A 19,819-nucleotide genomic window follows, 5' to 3' on the forward strand; every position below is an offset into this window, starting at 1 on the left:
GAAACCGTCGAGGTTCTTTATACTGGAAAGTGTCATTGGATTCCAGAGCTGGGACCAATCAGTGCCCGCCACGCGGGCAGACATGACTGGATGATTGTTCGGATTCCGATACAAAACACGCTTGACCGGGTCTTCTCGGGTCATGCCCGCTGGTTGGGTCGGGAAACCCGACCCATTATCGCATTTGGATATCACAAGGGTCGGTGGGACAGACCGAACAATAAAGAGGGAAGAGAGGTGATCCACCGTTGTACCGTTGTATTGACGGTGGACACGTGGATGAGTTTGGGACGGTGTGGACCCACAAAGGACGAGGAGCAAGAGAACAAATATGCCCGGAGGTTTCTTGATTGGGTGGGAATGATTCAGAAGCGTTAGATATATTGACCGTTTTCTAGCGGGTTTATTTCTAGCGGGTTTATTTTCCATTTTTTTTTTCTTTTTATTATTTGAATCTAGATTAAAAATTTTAGAATATGATCTTCTTACGTAAAAGGAAAAAAAAAATTTATTCAACCAACATAATTATATAATTTAAAAATAAATTTAATTTTATAAATATCTACTCAAAGAATAAAAAGTGGTCAATTTTTATAAAATTAAATTTATTTTTAATTAAATTATATAATTACGTCAGTTAATTGAATTTATTTTCTTTTAAGTTATGTAAGAATATTATGTTATGATATTTTTAATCCAGATTTAAAGATGAAAAAAATTACTTCAATAATAAAATAATAATAAAAAAATGTAAGTATATTATCACCCTTTTTAGTGATGTTGTAGGACTTTTGGCCCGTTGGGGGAGAACTGAGAAGGCATGTGACTTTGTGCTGGGTGGTTGGGCGTATTTAAAAAAAAAAAAAAAATAGACATAATTTTAGGTTTTATAGGTAGATTCTATGGCTAAAATCAAGTGTACATTTAGATCGTGTGGTCCTTCCTGCTTTGGATAACACCAACCGTCCTGTGGCCGATGTTATGTAATCCGATCCATTTTGAGGATACGTTAGGTTTGCTGCAGATTCCGCTGTTTGTCTCAAGGCCCAAACCTTACTCGATTGTGATTTCTTTCAATTTGGTGGATAGATACGGAGTAATATTAGTCTTATGAAAACGATATTAAATGTTAAATATGAATAATGTTATATATAGTTTAAGAATGTGTAAATCTCTCTCGCTTATTTGAAGAAAGTGAGATTCATTATTAAAAGATAGATTTTTTTATGTTAATTTTAGATTTGTCCACATTTTTAAAAGAAGCGCACTAGATTTATAGACTTTAATACTATAAAAATCATTTTCTATTAAATATTAGTGTTATTCTTTACAAAGGTGAACTAGCTCTTTCTTAATATTCTAGCAAGTACTCTAAAGTCACAAGGAATAAAGAAAGTACTCTCAAGGAATTATGAAATTAAACAAACCCAAAAAGACTGAATAATATTCAATGCAAAACCCATGTTATTTTGTATAATTAGAACCAAACTAGAAGTCTAAATTTACTAAATTTCTAAATTTTGTAAAGATAAATTATATTTACAGTTTTAAAGTGTACAAATCTTACACTCTTTAAAAAATGTGGATAAATATAAAATTTATAGAAAAAATCATATTTTTAATGATAGATCTCGTTTGTTTTAAAAATGAGTGAGCTGAATTCATACATCTAGAACGTATCTAAAAATATTATTCTTTTAGAAAAATAAAAGCAGAAACAAATACATTCACTTGGTTGAGGTGTGTACCACATGTCTAGATAAGTCAAGTCGTAAATCTCACTTGATGGAGCCTTAGGCCAAACTTGTGCAAACTCTTTTATCTAGTCTCACTATATTTTAAGTAAAGAATAATTATATTCATTATTTTTACATTATACACATATTTTAATTTTTTATCTTTTTATATTTTTTTCCTTAGCAAGTATATGGTGTAGAAATTATAAATAGAATAATTTAATTAGTTTAATAGAAAAAAAAAATTAAAACAGGTGTTGTGTATGGAATAGCGGCTGTGTAGATGCAAAATCCTTTCTTTTTGATCCTTCTTCCTCAAATCCTGTCAATTCAATCGTCTACGCTAGAATTCGAATCCAAAGCTTCTTATCCAAAATCAATTTTGAATTGTAGATTCATCTTTATTCCTGTCGTTTTTCTTCTTTTTTTTCCTTCTTAGCTTCTTCCTCATGATTGGTTTGGGTGAAAAGGACAAGTTACCGCTATCTGACAACTAAACTTCTAAAGAAATTGGTTGTTTGATGCTCTCTTTGCCTGGAGCATAAGAAAAAAACCCTATTACCAATAGGAAAGGGCAAATGGAAAGAAGTTTCATCCTTCAGATACAAATGGAACTTATTTATAAGGCAATTACTTGCATTTGTAATCTTATAGAAGGTGAGATATATGGACATTAATCATGCTTTTCACTAGACATGCATTTAGAAAAGTGATTTTTGAAAAGATATATGTGAATTTGGTCACGGTTGCAATATTACTCAGGGTCCTAATCATACCACCATATGCCATGTAATTAAAATTGTCTATGTAAGCATCAATTTAATTGATATGATATTCTATGATAGGATGTAAGTACCACATGTCCGTACTCTACGATTACATAATAATCATTCCACTGTTTCATTTGGTTCCCAAAACTCAGCAGAGTTTAGCTAAGTTTAGTCTAATTTTAAATAGAATCTAACATCCAAACATCAAATTTTTAAATTACTAAACTCATTCTAACTCAAAACCTTCTTACACGTGAAACCCACAACTTTTTCCAACTTAAAATATCTTTATACGTGAGACACCCATAACCTTTTTCAATTTTTCATAAAAAATATTAAATTTATCTTAACATCCAAATACACTTTAAACTTAGTTTAGATTGACCACACATAACTCTCTCCACTACTCAACTCACTACTATTCATAAAGAACACAACTCAACTGAACTCAGCTCAACATCCAAACGTAGCCACTTAATTTAGTCGGACTAATGTCAACTTAATTAATAATTTACTAATTACTCTATTAAGAAGTACTTGTATTCTCAAAACAAGCATGTAATTAGCAAGCATGTCATATTTTTACATAAAAAAGTAATTACCTACGAAATTTTAACAGACATGACCTCATCTATATCTTGGAAGTATCTAATAACTAGTTCTTTTTTTTTTTTTTTGTAAGAAAAGAACACTTTTATTCATCAATTCAAACATTACAAAGATAAAATCAACCCAAATAGCTTGAGATATACAATCTAGAGCTGAATCCTACCAAAGTGCTACATCATCAAGATGCCATGCAAATTTAGCCAAAACATATGCTACACCATTTGTTTCACGACCTCTATGTTGACAAGACCAATTAGAGTGACTGTTGAGAAGAGTCTTGATTTCTTGAACAGTGCTACCCCACAGTGTTGATGAACGTCCATCCTTGGTCAGTTCTTCTATTACAAGCAGTGCATCACTTCCAATTTGTAAACCAAGAAGGCCTAAGGGAATGAACAATTGCAACCCTCTCAATAATCCTTAAATAATTATAAAAGTTAAAAAGCATGTACAGTACTCCGTTAGCATAATGATCATGTGGTGTTTGATGAATCATTAGTGTTGTGAGACATTATAATTAGCAAGAGATGCCCTCAACTATTTGCTAACGTGATAGCAGTTAATCTTCAATTATTTCTAGCCGATTACGGTACATCATAAAAGATCATGCACTCGATCGTCAATTAGTCAAAATCTTTTAATTATTTCCAACTGATTTTCACTCATCATCACAAATACTAGACATCTCTTTAATCATATCTGCTGCTAACATGCAAGATTGATATCCCACTCGATCCCCTCTCCCCATCTCTCAGCTCCTTTCTTTTTTCCTTGATAGAAAACAACACCCAGCTGAAAGATTGTCACCTGAACAATACAAAAAGAGTAGCAACCCCACCGAAAGATTCAGGGCTTAAATAACATGAATACTCTTCTAATTTCCTGAAAGGCAAAGCTATAATGTTAGGATGCCTCAGAGCGCAGGCCTATTCTTAGGGCCCATACGTTAATTGTCTTTTATTTATATAAATGACAATGCTAGGATGGACGTCAAAGGACTTATTTAAACAGTTAGTGAGATGAGATGCGATAAGATAAGATAATTTTAAATTAGTTGAATAAAATATTATTTTTTAATATTATTATTGTTTTAAAATTTAAAAAAGTTAAATTATTTATTATGAAAATTTAGTAAAGTTGTAATGATAAGATGAAATGAATTGAGTGTGTTTTTGTATCCAAACGAAATCTTAATAAAGTACACTAGTGCAAATGAGTTTTTTTTTTTAAATGTTTTTTAAACAATCTTAACTATTAAAAAAATAAAAAATATATATAAACTCATTAACAGTCACTTTCTTAACTATAAAAAAAATAAAAAATATAAAAATATGTGAGATATGAGAGGGCATAGTTGATAAGTATATTTGAAAATCATACTATCATTTGACATTTTCCATATATAGATACTAGCTGCCCGTGCTTGTCCGTTTGGTTTGGATAGTGAGAAAATTTTAAAAATATTGAGAATATTTGTGAATAGTAGTGAAAAAATAATACAAAATAATAATAAAATAATGAATAGTAATAAAAAATAGGTGAAAAGTAATGAATAATAAAAAAATATGTGAAAAATAATAATAAAGTAAATAATAATAGTAAGAAGACTTGAAATACTCTAACTTGCCAAACACATCCAGTTGACTCAAACGCGGGCATGTTGTACTCTTATAGATTTATGCTATGCTCGATACATGCCTACCCGATAAATCTAAATTTCTTTTATAATTTAAATTTTTGAAACAATTAATAATTTAATAAGGTAATGGAGTTGAGGTTCAATTAATCCTGATTTTACACTATATTTCATTTAAACATCTCATCTATATGTAATAATGAGAGACACTAATATGTTCTTTTGAGATTAGAATTTGTGAATGAGAAATATTTTAGTCAGATAATATAAAAATAAATTTATAAATTAATATAATTTGACGTAATATGTCAGAGTATAAAATTATTTTTATTTTAAATTATATCCAATTTATTATATAAAACCATGTCTTGTTAAGTTTTTTCAATGGCCGCACTTCTCTCGACTCTTTGGGTCTTTATGAACACTCTTTTACTCCGCCACCGAATTTTAACAGATTATCCGAAAACATGGGTTCAAACACTGAGGCAAAGCGCACCAAATTATCCCAATGTACGGAGGACATGATGCCAAAGCTTAAGATGAGGAAACCATTTTTCCCTCTGATCGAAAACTTTATCAATTCTCGCTTTTTCTTTTTATTTTTTTTCTCTGTTTTCATGGGATATGTAAAAGTCCTTTTTAAGTTTCGTTTAACATGCACTTTTAGACTATAATTAAACGATAAAATGAGATAATTTTAAATAAAAATTAAATAAAATATTATTTTTTAATATTATTATTATTTTATAATTTAAAAAAATTGAATTGTTAAATGCCTTATTAAAAGAGAAGAAAAAGTTAAAAAGTAATTATAGATATAATTTAAAAAGTGCGAGTGCTAAAAATTTACTTTAAAAAATAGTAGAGCCTACTTTTAAATTGTTTATAAGGTGGATTACAAATTTGTTTGCTTTAAAAAAAATGGTAAATTTCTATATCTTAAAACCATATAAATTATTTTCCAAAATTAAGTATACAGCTGCATGGATCGTACTGTTATATCATGGATCCAAATTGATGAGAAAATTTGGATAAAAAGAATAATATTAAATATAATCATGAATTATATAAGTATCATACACTCTTTTAAAAAAAATTATTATTAAAAATTAATTTTTTATATAAATCACATCTTTTTTTTTATTTTTTAAAAAATATGAAGGACTTATATATTTTATAACCGTAAATATTATTTATGGAGCAAAAATAATGCTACCTAAAACGCATACATGCATTGAGAATTTGAGATGACATCGATTTACTTTCATTTGTGCCATAAAGGCAAATCTAGTAACAGTTCAAAAAGAAAAAAAAATTGCTACTTGCGGTGGACATGTTCCCTCAAGTCACGGAGTCGGGGTTTGCCTATTTCTTTTCTTTGATAATGATGTTGTACTGTCGGACATTTTTTTCTCTGGAGGCCGCGAGGGTACGTACACACCTTTTCATGCCAAAATCATGAGACTGTTTGCATTATTAATAATATTAAAGGGTAACCGTTGTGATCTTTGAAGTTGTGTATACTTTGAAAAACGTGATCTTTAAACACAGAAATCTAGCTCCCTTGTCTCCTATCCAAAAGAATTTTTTTACAAAGCTTTTACGTAAAGATAAAATACTTCCGTACTTATCGTTCTTGTATACACAGTGCACACACTCCGCACAGCAAAACTGTTTTGAGTTTTGTTCTAATAGATTGAGTTAATGAGCAAGTCACGCCGATAAATCCGTTTAATCGAATATCATGAGCTGGCTGCTTCCACTTTTTAGCTCTTTAGATGTTTGCAATTTTTTTTTTCTTTTTTTTTTTTTTTTAATGTTCTTTGCGTTCACCGACCAGCTAGCTAGATAGCTAGATAGGCTTAGAGTATTAGTAGTGATTTATGCATCTTTATATGCAAAATCAAATCTTTTAAAAAATAATTCTGCATATGAAGAACTTGTCTCACATTAGATTATGCATATTAAAATCAAATAATAATAAAATATTTATTATTTTATAATTTTTTTTTTATAAATCTGATTTGTGCATCTAGATATTCTATTGTTAAATGTGGATGGTCTAACAAATTCAAGTCAAATTACACTACCTCAAGGCAAAAAAACTCAATAGACCATCCAGCTCAAATAAATCCAACTCCAAGTCCAATAAATTTCATACAAATTCAATTGTCCAAATAAATTACATACAAATTCAACTGCCTCAAAATAAATTCCATACACATTCAACTTCCAACCAAAAGAAATTCCATACACATTTATCATTAAGCCTCATGTATCAAAATCAACTTAATAGAAAATCCACAAAGTTGATTTTAATACAATTTGAACTACTTCAAGTTGGACTTGGCAGCTCCATATGTCAACCAGCAGCTCCACAGCAACCTAGCTCCACAGCACCTCCACAGCTCCACAGCAGCCCAGCATCATAATTGCTCCTGCTCTTATCTTCCTTTTTAATGTGGATATGTATTGTATTGAAAATGAGACAAATTTTCATGAGCTAACTTAATCTTTGGGCAGATAGAAAATAAAAAAGAGACCTAACTATTCACGAGAATTAATTAGTTTTTAACCTTATGTGCATCTCTTGCATCTCTTCTTCAAGAATCTCATTGGTCCAATGTCAACCAAAGGCTTGGACTGATAATTAAGAAAGTAGGGTCCTAAAGGAAGAGATATACATGGTTTGATTTAAAAGCTAAGTAAAAAATATAAAGGCATGAGAGGCTTTATTATATGCATAAAGATAAATGGGTTTTGTGAACTTTCTGTTATACAAATGGCTTGTTTACCAAACTGACTCACTTCCGCATGATACTTTTCTATTAATATTGCATTTCAGAAGAGATATTCTACTTTCAATTTCAATGATTGGAGAATGGCACGAGTACCATGTTAGAATCTTTGTCATGTTTGAACTCAACCTGGTATTATACAAAGTAGTTTTCTTCATTTTGGCAATAAAAGGGTAGAGAACATAAGCAAATCATATCAATCAGTGGAGGTAATTAGCATACATTCTCATTTGCAAACCAGAAGAAGCAAATCCCAAATTTTTATACATAGCATATACAACACTTGCACTGTTTTTAACGAGAAATAAGAAGCATGTACAGAGGTGTACAATCTAAAAAACCCAAGAACATCAATTACACTACTCTATGTATCCCTATTCTCGGTTCAATATCGGGAAAAATCACACAAAAAACCCTAAAAAAAACTCTAATTAGGAGAAATCACACATTCCATATGAGGGAAAATCACACAAAACAATTTTTAAAATCAAAACAAATGGCTTGCACGAAATCACATTTTTTAGGGTTTCTAAATAGACGCACGAAATCGGGTACTGGGCAAGATAAGAGGTCGTCGTTGATGAAGGAACAGCCCCGTGGTGCACTTGAGCTTTGCTTTCGGCAATGGTGTAGCAGAGCAGAGAGAAGAGAGAGGAAGGAGGAAGATAGTGCAACGAAAATGGGTTTGTCGAAGAGAATAGAGCAGAGAGAGCAAGAGAGAAGAAGATTCGAGGTAAATCTGGGTTGTCGAAGAGAAGAGAGTAGAGAGAGCAAGAGAGAAGAAGAGGAAGACTTTCGTCGAGGGGAATGGGTCTGTCGAAGAGAAGAGAGCGAGAGAGAGGATGGATGGAGACTTTTCGCGCAAGAGAGAGGAGTCGTTCGGATAGAGAGAGAAAAAACATTATTTTTAATGTTTGAAGATTAAAACAGTGCTCTTCAAATTTGAAGAAGCACTGTTTATAGCTATGGATAAAAATAAAGATAGAGAAACCAATGTGGATGATTTTTCAGACATATTCTTTAAATTTAAAGATGAAGATGAAGATAAAGAAGCTACTGTTAGTGCTCTTAGAATGAGATAAATTTGAATAGTAGAAAAATAGTTTGAATTAAAAGATTTTATTAAATTTTAAGAAATGAGAGAAAAAATTGAATAAAAATATTATAAAGTTAAAATATTGTTAGAATATAATTTTTTTAATATAATATAAGTTTTACTTTGCGATTTGAAAAAGTTAATTTTTTTTTTGTGTGTTTTGTTTGGAAGTTTGAAAAATTATTAATAATTAACTAATAATTAAATGAAAAAATTGAAAATTTGAAATTCAAAAGTGTTTGTATTTGAATGATATGTATGAAGGAAATGAGATGAAATTTTTTGAAATGAGATGAATAAGATGAAAAGATCTCTATTCCCAAACAACTCCTTAAACTGAAAACTCACAAGGCCTATATATGTGGCTAAGAAGGTTTAACTTCCACTCATTCCATCAACAATTAACTTCCACATTTAAGAAACGTTTAGACCTATAGCTTTTGATGGACGATATTGCCCTTTACGTGCTCTGCTAGGGTTCCGTCTCCTTGTTTGCTGTGGCTGCATGGCAGCCGTGGATGGCCATTCTTCTGGCCGTCCATCCTTCACCGAAATGGCTGTTGCGGCGCCGCAACCCCTCCCTGAAATCACAGTTGCCCATCGTGTTCCAAAAGTAATGGACGGAGAAATATTTTTTCAATTCTCAAAGGAAGAAATCAACAGATCTGCGGAACCTTTCCACTTCTCGATTGTGATCAAGTTCCTCCGCCAACGTCCCTCTCTGGATGTGATTCTTGCATTCATTGCCAATCGGTGAGGTCTGTCATCTACCCCGGTGGTCTCCTCTATGAAATTGCCTGTAACGTCTTCATCAGATTGGCTACGGAAGCAGACTTTGTGAAAGCCCTGTCCCGTGAATCATGTGAAGTGAATGAAGTGGCTTACCGTGCATTCCACTGGTCTCCTGATTTTAATGAGGAACATGAACCTTCTAATGTTCCGGTGTGGATCCTCCTTCCCGAATTACCCCCCAATTTTTATCAAGAATCGTTCCTTAGGATCTTCACCGCTCCGCTTGGTTGATTCATACGCAGGGATAATTCCATGCGTTGTGCGACCCGAACTGATGGAGCTCGTCTTTGCTTGGAGATGGATGCTGCTAAGGAGCCGATTTCATACTTCTGGATTGGCACTCCTGGTCTAACTATGAGCAGAAAACAAGAGATTATTTTTGAGACGTTGCCGGCGTATTGTGGTAAGTGCAGAGTGCAGGGACATAACTCTAAGACCTGTCGAGCAGGTAAACCCAAGCAGGAGGAACGAAACCGGGGACGGAACAAAGAAAAGAATGAATCGGGTGGAAACACTTCATCTCAGAAAGAGGATGGTGAGATAAATAATCCTCTGTTTTTCCTTCCCGAAACAGAGGCTGCTGAACCCATGGCACCGTGTGAGGATGCAGTAAAAACTCAACATGGGGTCCACGATCATGAACGTATGACAGGGAAATATGAATCTGGTGGACCTAGTTTTGATAATAAAAAGGGCGGTGAGATTCCAGTTTCTAGTTCTCCTGAGACTGAGTCCGTTAATATAACGGGTGCGCTACCGAATTCAGATGTCAGTCTGGAATAGCCTGGTAACAGCTTGGAAATTCACTCTGATCTGGGGAAGAATATGGAGTTCAATGCTCATCGTATTAGAGAAGTGATAGCGCCTTCGGAGGTTGCAGGTAACCTTCTGAACCAAAATGATATTTTCTCCTTTAATGTTGAATCGCTTCCTACATTGATACTAGAGGAATCTGCCTTCATTACGATTGAGGATAATGAACTAAATTTACCTACTGAAAGTAGCAAGGAAAATATTGACAATTACCCTGAAGATATTGTCTCTGAGCCGGACCCTGATATCCCTCCAGATGTGTTACCTCATTATAAGGAGTACCATTCGGAGTCTGAAGATAAACAGGTAAAGAAAAAATATAAGAAAATTTTTTTTGAGAAAGTTAGAAGCTCCACTCAGGTCATCACCCGCCCCTCTACTTTATCTTTATGAATAATTCTATAATTGTTTCGAACGCCGTGGTATTGGTACCTCTCGTCGCAGATTAAAGAATTTAGTTTCCAAGTTCAAACCTCAACTGGTTGCGGTTCTTGAACCGTTTCAAAATGTGGACAAAGCCATCCGGTTGCAGCATTATCTTCAATTTGATTCCTTTTCTTCTAATGTGGATGTTGGTGGTAAAATCTGGATTTTTTGGGCTAATTCTCTTGATATTCAAGTGGTGAGATCCAACTTGCAGTTTGTCTCGCTTCGGGTCAACACTGGGTCTTTTCAGTTTTTATTAACTATCATCTATGCTAAGTGTAGTATGTACGAGAGAAAACTTATGTGGGAGGACCTTAGCTCCCAAGTTATGGGGCCGGCTCCTTGCCTGTTTGCTGGGGACTTTAATATTATTCAGAATAATTCGGAGAGAAGGGGTGGATCTCCTAGATCTAATGCGGCGATGGCGGATTTCAGTGATTGGATTCACCAAGGTAGATTGGTTGAGATGAAGTCTAAAGGCAGAATTTTTTCTTGGTGTAATGGGCAGTCGGGTCTTGCTAGGTCTTGGGCTAAGCTTGATCGTGTTCTTATGGATTTTTCCTTGCTTTCGTATTTCCCGAATGCGGTTTGCTCTTACTTGCCAAGAACAACTTCTGATCACGCCCCCATGGTTATTGAGTTCAAGATGAATCCTTCTTCTTATGGCCCTTCGCCTTTTCGCTTTCAACAAATGTGGGTGGATCATCCCCAATTCTTGTCGTGCATCAAGCAGGCTTGGTCTGCTACTTTTGATGGTCATGGGCTCACAAAATTGGCTTTTAAATTGAAGATTACTAAGGTCGCCTTGCGTGAATGGAATAAACAGAATTTCGGTCATACTAAAATGCATATTATATCCCTCGAGAAGCAAATTGAGGAGATGGAACAGAAACTTCAGCAAAATTGGGATGATTCTATGGAGCGGGATCTTATTGCTGCCTCAGCGGAATTGGATAATTGGCTCCGTCGTGAAGATACTAGACTGGCTCAAATGGCTAAGTTAAAATGGCATATGGAAGGAGACCGAAATACTAAATTTTTTCATGCATGCCTTGCTAATAAACGGCGTAAAAAAGTGAAGCACATGAGATCATCGAATGGTATGGTCTTTAATTCGCTAGAGAGTATTCATCAGGGTGCTGTGGATTACTTTTCTTCTTTTTTGCAGGGCTCCCAGATTAGCTTGTTACCTGATTTATCAACTCTTATTTCTCCTATTATTTCTGATTCTGACAATTCGATGTTGTGTGGGATGCCTTCTATGAAGGAAGTGTCTTCTGCTCTTTCTTCTATTCCTTCTAACAGTTCTCCGGGACCTGATGGTTTTAGCTCGGGCTTTTTCAAAAGTTGTTAGGATATTGTGAAAGAGGATGTCTTGGAAGCCATTTTGGAATTTTTTAATTCAAAATATCTTCCAAGATTTTTCACTGCATCTTTTCTGGTCTTAATTCCAAAGGTTGATACTCCCTCTGGTTTTGATAAATTTAGGCCAATCAGCCTTTGTTCGGTGTTCTATAAAATATGCTCCAAAATCATTGTTAATCGGCTGACAGGCCTCCTCTCAAGAATGATTTCGTGGGAACAAGGAGCTTTCATTCTAGGGAGAAGTATCTTCGAAAATATTACCATTACTCAGGAAATGATTCACTCCATTAATAAAAAGGCCCATGGTGGTAATATCATGATTAAATTGGATATGGCTGAAGCTTATGATCGCGTGGATTGGTTGTTTCTTCTGGAGGTTCTTCGTTGTTTTGGATTTTCTTCTAATTTTTGTGATCTTATCAGAACATGTATCTCGACTCCTTGGTATTCTATTATGATGAATGGCACTATTAAAGGATTTTTTAAAGCTGGCCGAGATTTACATCAGGGTGACCCTCTTTCTCCTTATCTCTTTATTATACTTCAAGAGATTTTCTCTAGATTGATCAAGCAAAGTGTGGAGGCTAAAAAATTTGGTCAATTCTCCCAGGCCCGAGGTACGCCCAGAATCTCTCATCTTATGTATGCTGATGATGTAGTTATTTTTTCTAATAGTAGCTCTCAAGCTATTAGGGAGATTTTATCTGTGCTCAATAAATATGAGAGCTGGTCGGGTCAGTGTATCAATCACTCTAAATCTGCCATTTTCTGCTCCCAAAAAATCTCTGCTGCTCGCAAAAGCTTATTATTACGGAAGACTGGATTTTCAGAAGGATCTTTTCCTTTCAAATATCTTGGAGTGCCTATTATTTTGGGTCGTCTCAAACAGGTTCATCTGGAAGATATGCTGGCTAATATCCAAAAGAAAATTTCGGGGTGGAAGATGAGATTTCTTTCGACGGGTGGCCGTCTTACCTTACTTCGTCACATTATTTCTAGTATGGCTCTTCATCTTTTTGCTGTCCTTCAAGTCCCTCAAGCTACTATTAAAAACATTCACCGGATGATGAGTAATTTCTTTTGGGGGGAGCATAATGGCAAAGGTAAGAAAAAATGGGTGGCCTGGAATTCTATCTGCCATCCCGTGGAGGAAGGAGGTTTGGCTCTTAGAAACCTCGATGATATGCAGAAAGCCCTTCATGGCAGATTTGCTTGGAATCTTATTCAAGGTAATTCTTTATGGGCTAATTTTTTTAAGAGTAAATATGTGGGTTTGAAACCTTGGGCCCTGGTTGATCCTACTAAGGGTACTAGGTTTTGGAAAATGATTGCTAAATCTCTTCCTTTGGTCTTGGATAATTCTAAATGGCGTCTTAAGGATGGTAAGGTTTTTTTCTGGTATGATAAATGGAGAGACAGAGGTCCTTTAAGCAATGATATGAATATTGTGGGGCATCCCAATCTTCTCGTGAAGGATTGTCAATTAAATAATGTTTGGGATGTCGATTTTATTCGTCAGTTAGTGGGGCCGGATCAAATTGATGAAATTTTAGAGGATCTTTGCAAGGCTAAGCCAGGTATGGATGTTCTGATTTGGACTAAAAATGATAATGGTCTGTTTTCTACTAAGTCGGCTTGGGATTGTGTCCGCATTAGAAGTGATACTATTGAGGGTCATTCCTGGATTTGGCATAAAAGTCTCCCTCTTAAAATGTCTTCTCTCATGTGGAAAGCTGGGTATATGGCCCTTAGTGTTGATCATCATCTTCGTCGTATTGGCATCCCTATTACTTCTCGTTGTGATTGTTGTGCTAATGGTCACTTTGAGGACCAAAATCATGTTCTTTTTGCAGGTGATATTGCTATTTATACTTGGCGCTATTTTAGGGCTTATCTTGGGATCCCGATAGGACAAAATTGGAAAGATACAGTGAAAAGGTGGTTTCGTCGAGCAAATATTACGTCTCAAGTTGGCATTATTCTGGGAATTCTTCCGGTGATTATAACTTGGAGACTATGGCGGAGGCACTATTTGGCGCGTATGGAGGGTCGCTTTGAATCTGTATCAGAAATTATTCATTCTGTTCGTCGGTGGATTAGTCTTATATGCCATGATATGCATGCTAGTTCTCACATTTCCAGTTTTGATTTGCAGGTATTGAAAAGTTTGAATCTCCAGGCTGTTCTAATCCCAATTCGGCGTTGCAAAACTATCACCTGGAATCGTCCTTCGGCAGGATGGGTCAAGCATAACACAGATGGCTGCAGTTTGGGTAACCCTGGTGCCTTAGGGATAGGTGGGATCATTAGAAATAATCATGGAAAACTTATTCATGCTTTTTCCACATTCATTGGCATAGGTTCTAATAATCGAGCAGAACTTCTAGCTCTTCTTCATGGGCTCCAGGTTTGTAAATCTTTATCTCTTAATTTTGTGCATATCGAACTTGACTCTATGAATGTTATATCCTGGTGGAAGAGCAAGAGATGCGGGGTGTGGTATCTGAAGGATTTCTAGGAGGAAATTATCGACATTATGGACTCCATGACCTACTCGATACACCATGTTTTTAGAGAGGGAAATAAAGTTGCTGATTTGTTAGCCAAACATGGAGCTTCTGGTAAAGACTTAGCAGTTTCACAATTAACGGAGACTCCCCGTGCATTGCGTGGTCTTATCCGTATGGATTACTCCGGTTTACCGTCTTTGCGTTTTAGTTAGTTTCGAGTATTTGTTGTTTGTCGTTTATTTTATTGTTTTTGTTAGTTTTTTTCTGGCTAGGTGTTTCCCGCATGTTGGGTTTATCGTTTGTACCCCAGATGCTTGTCTTTGTAACCACGATTTTCCTCCGCCATAAGTGAGGGTTATTAATAAAATTGGGGAGGGGTCATTAGTGTACAGGTGACCCTAACTTTTCTTTAAAAAAAAAAAAAACAATTAACTTCCACAAGTCTGGTTTGGTCTGATTTTGAATAAAATTTGGGACTAAATTGATATGCACCGGTTTTGCATTTTCAAAAACCGATTTAGCACCGGTTACCCCCTAAACCGGTACTTCCGGTTTTATTAGTTTTTGTAATGCCCCGGTCCCGCAGGGATCAAAGAGGTACTCCCTGTAACTTAAAACTCGCAATTCATCAATACATTTACAGACTCCAAAATATAAAGTCATCAGAATACTACAAAAATCTTTTAATAAAATCCGCCAATTCTCAGAAATCTTCTATGAGTAATCCACTATGCTTAAATAATCATTTTACCGATGCTCCATAATCCTAATCTTTAGATGAACTATTCAAAATTATCTGAAAAAAATTATGGAGATAAGGGGTGAGTTATAAACAACTCAGCAAGCAAAGGACATATACTCGTATGTAAACATGAGCATTTTCACAGAGTTCAGAATGCATAAACAAAACATTTCAGTTTTAATATGCAAATCTCAAAAATACATATTATCAGAAAATCAGAGCGACAATTAAAACATTTCATATTCAGAAACCAACTTTTCATATTCAAAGACTCATTTGGCACAACATGAATGAATATCTTCATCTTATCATATCATATCAGAGCATCATATCAGAACAGAGACCATGTTTAACCCCGTGGTAGGGTTGTGCATCCTGCGGAAAGCCAAGCAGAACATAAATCACCATGTTATCAAGCGATTGCAGTCAGAATAGAAAACCACTATTATATCTCGTGGCGGGCCAAAGGTCACTATTATCTCCCGTGACAGGGCCAGAGGTCACTATTGTATCCCGTGACAGGGCCACATATCAGAGCAAAACAGAATCAGAATCACCATATCAGAATCAGAGTCATAATAGAATCAGAAAGTCATGCCAAAGGTTTTTCAGATGCCACATCATATCAAAACAGAGTACTGATATTCAGATCATTTCACATTTTCCAAAGTAGATTCGGAACATCTTCGCGTCACATGCAAAATTTATCAAATTTTCATATTCGCTCATTTTTCTTAGTTCAATAACATAATTCCAAAAATAAGCTCATGTCTATACCAGTCATGCTAGAAAAATACCTTATTCTTATACAAAATTTTCATGCATAAGCAGAACAAATATCTGAGGTTGTTTTCAAATTTCTTTTCAAAACAAACATGCGTGCTTTCAAAATCAACCTTGTTTCATTTTATTTTTATGCAAAGTCTAGTATAGGAACCCCGCTTACTTGAACTTCTTAGCTTATCAGAAATTCTCCACAGTAGTACTGAACGAAAATCAATCGTCACTTATAAAATAATCACGGAACTTCCATAAATTTCCACTCCACGTATTTCAATATCTAAACCTGAAATACCTGTTTTAATACCTCAAAACCTACAATTTCTCTTAATTCTAAAATACCATCACTTTCTAAATCCATCAATATCCACTTAATTCCTCTCACTATTATACTCTAAGTCATTTCTAAATTGTATAATAATATTATACTAAATACAACTATGCCACAAAAATACATCTCTAGTTTAAAAAAATTCTCTTAACATAATTATAACAAAACTGATTAAAAGTTAGGAAGTAAAAATTTCATTTAATAAAAATAAACTAATTAGTTTCTCTTTAAAGATCTCTAAATAAAATTTTGCACTTACTATGTACTTTTTAAAATTTATATACTATCACTAATAATATCTCAAATCTTCTTAAAATTTATATACTATCACTAATAATATCTCAAATCTTTCTCTATTTCATTTATAAAATCTTGTATTTTAAAACAAAACCTACTAATATATATAAATTGAATCACGATAAACCTATAGTTAGTCTGATGATAAGGGTATTATAGGGATTAAACAAAACACATAAGGACCCTTTTGGAAATGACAGGTTCATATAAATCACAGAATAAATTCGTATGGGGCTATACTCACAGAGCGATGGAGGGCATGAAGGCGGCGAGCTGGGCGGTTGTTTACGATGGTGGGGGCGGCGGCAGAACACTGCTTAGAGAGAAAAAGACCAGCTAATGAGAGAAAGAGTGGAACCTTACATAGAAAAAGAGAGAGAGAGTTCGGCACGAGAGAGAAAGAAGCTCACCGTGAGCCTGAGGTGGCGAGCCGCAAACCAAAGGGCTAGGTGGAGGTCGACAGTGGTGAGCTCGATGGCTGGGCAGTGATGTTGCTTGAGGCTGAGGCAAACAACGTGGGCAGTGGCTTAAGGGTTGTGGGTTGGTTGAGTCAAGATTACTCTGTTTCGAGTATTAAAAACAGGGGTCCTTCGGTGATAGTGAAGCAGCGTCTTCCGTCTTGCAGAGGCTTGCCGTGGGGGTTGCGGCGTGGAAGAGCCTGGCAGTGGAATTGCTCTTCAGTGGTGGTTGTGAGGTTTGGGCAGGGTGGCTCCGTGCGGTGGACATACGCGGGATTGGGCTTTCGTGGAGTGGCTCTCGGTGGGTAGGTCTCTTGTCGTGATCTGAGTACTCGTGGTCGAGTTCGACCTGTGCTGGCCGTGGGTGGTGCACTGTAGAAGTGCACGATGCAAGGTGGAGGTCGGTGTAGTTGTTGACGACAGTGTGGAGTGCAGCTATGCATGGGTTGCTGCGGGAACTTCTTTGGAGAGAAAAAAAAATGCATTTATAGAGTTGATTAAAACCCTAGATGCGAATAAAAAGGAGGTTAACCGTGCATGTGAGACGTGCATGGCATCAAACATGGAACGTCAAGTGGTTCCTGGCTTCATGGGCTTGGTTTTGAGCGTTGATTGGGCTTTTCCTTCGAGTTTTTTGGCTCCCAATTCAACCTCTAATATAGTCTAACTTGCCCCACAAATTTATTTTGCTTGCCCCCCCAAAAAAAAAAAAGATTTCACCTAATCCAAAAAGAATATTTAATGATTCTAACCTAATTAGCAAACCCAATAAAAATATATTCGACATCTGTAAAAATAAAATTTGGGCTCGTAGTCCATTCCAAAAAAAATGCTCGCCCATCTCAAGTGGACTCTTCATCCGTAAACACTCATAATTTTTGGAGAACAACTTGGTGCTAGACCCGGGTATTACAGTTTCGGTCCGTTTTGGTCCAGTTTTTCGGTTTTAATATATTATATTATATAATATATAATAGTATATTATAGTATATAATACTATAATAATAATATATTATAGTATATTATAATATATAGTAATAATTGTATTATAGATTATAGTAATATATTATATTATAGACTATAGTGATATATTATTTTATAGACTATAGTGATATATTATAATATACAATATAGTGATATATTATAGTATATTACAATATATAGTGATATAGTATTAGTATAACTATTAATACACACTATATAGTATTAGTATAACTATTAATACAATAGACTATAGTGATATAAGATTTTAAATTTTAATATTATATTAATTAATAATTTATCATATAATACATAACTATTTTATATATAATTATATATTATATATAAAAATTATATACAATATAAAAAATTATAATAGATATATGAATCGGTCCGCTCCGGTTTTAGAAAAAGAAAAATTGAAACTGGACCGATTTTGACATGTTTTAAGAAAAATAAAACCAGTACCGAACCAATTCAAACTCGGTACCAGACCAAAGCCACCGGTTCGGTTTGGTTCACCGATTTTTTTTATACCCCTAACTGTCACGCCTCCCTAGACTAAGTCTTACCCTACAGCTCTACCTTCATAAATATTTTTACGTGGAGAGGTTTAAAAACATAAAAAACAAACTAAAATGAGTCAATGACTCAGTAAAGTACTCATCATAACGTAAACATACTTAACATAAGGTTTTTATAAAATATTTCATACTGAAAACTTAAAATCATGACTGCTCATACTTATGCTATGACATGCATGACTTACTTGGCTTATCTGACTTATCTTACTTATCATAGTGGCCCACACACTTAACCTTGTGTGCAAGCTTGTGCATCGGCCCCACATTCCATGGTTGCAATGGGAGCCGCTAATAATATTCTAGCATACTATGGTGGACTACGCTTACATTCGTGACTTGCACGTCTACCCATAAATTGCATTAGTACCGTGCATTTCATGACCATCTAATTAACTATTCTAAACTTATCTTATACTTGATCTTATGAAAGCTTACGTGTCTTATGTAATGTGAGATGCATAATACATAGATAACTATAATATGCATAATGAAATATGATGAATGATGTGCTTGCAATATCATGACATATGTGATACATAAAATTGGCTTTCAAAGAATTGGATTTAAAAATAATATACATAACTAGATAATGTATGTTAATCTTAATTTATGATCAAGCTACTTACTTTATAATGTTACTTCCTAAAATTTTCAAAACAAATTCGATTATGGTGTTGGACTGGGTATCTTGGATTTGACCCCTACACTTATGGAGGTCTATGCTTGTTGTTGTTGTTTTTCTTTTTTTTTTTTTTCCAAATAAAACACGGAAGGAAGATATTTGTGGAGAGATTTGGAAGAGGGTGCCGAAAAGTTTGAGTTCAGGTTGGACTCGATCACGGTTATTGAAGAAAAGAATTTGAATTTTAAAACATGATCTAGTAGTTCATTTAATGTAGGATTGGCAGTGACTGAGACTGCATAGGGGACTTCAATCAGTGGTGATTTTAAATTGAAATAAATTTCTAATAGCCGATCTTTAAATTCTAAAAAGAGTCTAACTTGTTCAATAATAAATGAGATTTAACCTAGTTATTGGGCCTAATTAAAACTCCTAATCAACCATAATAATTTATCGCTCGTGGGCTTGTCCAA

The 19,819-nt window shown here is 34.6% G+C and overlaps 1 protein-coding gene across 1 annotated transcript; it reads left to right on the plus strand.

Moving 5' to 3' along the window:
• The first annotated feature begins 10,262 nt into the window (after window positions 1–10,262).
• LOC121255180 lies at window positions 10,263–12,030 on the plus strand. Its single transcript, XM_041155457.1, has 2 exons — window positions 10,263–10,556; window positions 10,783–12,030. The coding sequence occupies exons 1-2, from the start codon at window positions 10,263–10,265 to the stop codon at window positions 12,028–12,030; spliced, it is 1,542 nt and encodes a 513-aa protein (XP_041011391.1).
• Window positions 12,031–19,819: the final 7,789 nt, after the last annotated feature.

This window comes from Juglans microcarpa x Juglans regia, chromosome 3D (genome assembly GCF_004785595.1).
Source record: "Juglans microcarpa x Juglans regia isolate MS1-56 chromosome 3D, Jm3101_v1.0, whole genome shotgun sequence".
In the NCBI taxonomy this organism is placed as follows: Eukaryota; Viridiplantae; Streptophyta; class Magnoliopsida; order Fagales; family Juglandaceae; genus Juglans; species Juglans microcarpa x Juglans regia.

Bases quoted from the DNA above. Each gene is read 5' to 3' on its own strand.
- LOC121255180 (XM_041155457.1), top strand. From the start codon at position 10,263: ATGGAGTTCAATGCTCATCGTATTAGAGAAGTGATAGCGCCTTCGGAG. The intron at 10,557-10,782 runs GTAAAGAAAAAA...ATCCGGTTGCAG, and splicing joins CGGAGTCTGAAGATAAACAG to CATTATCTTCAATTTGATTC.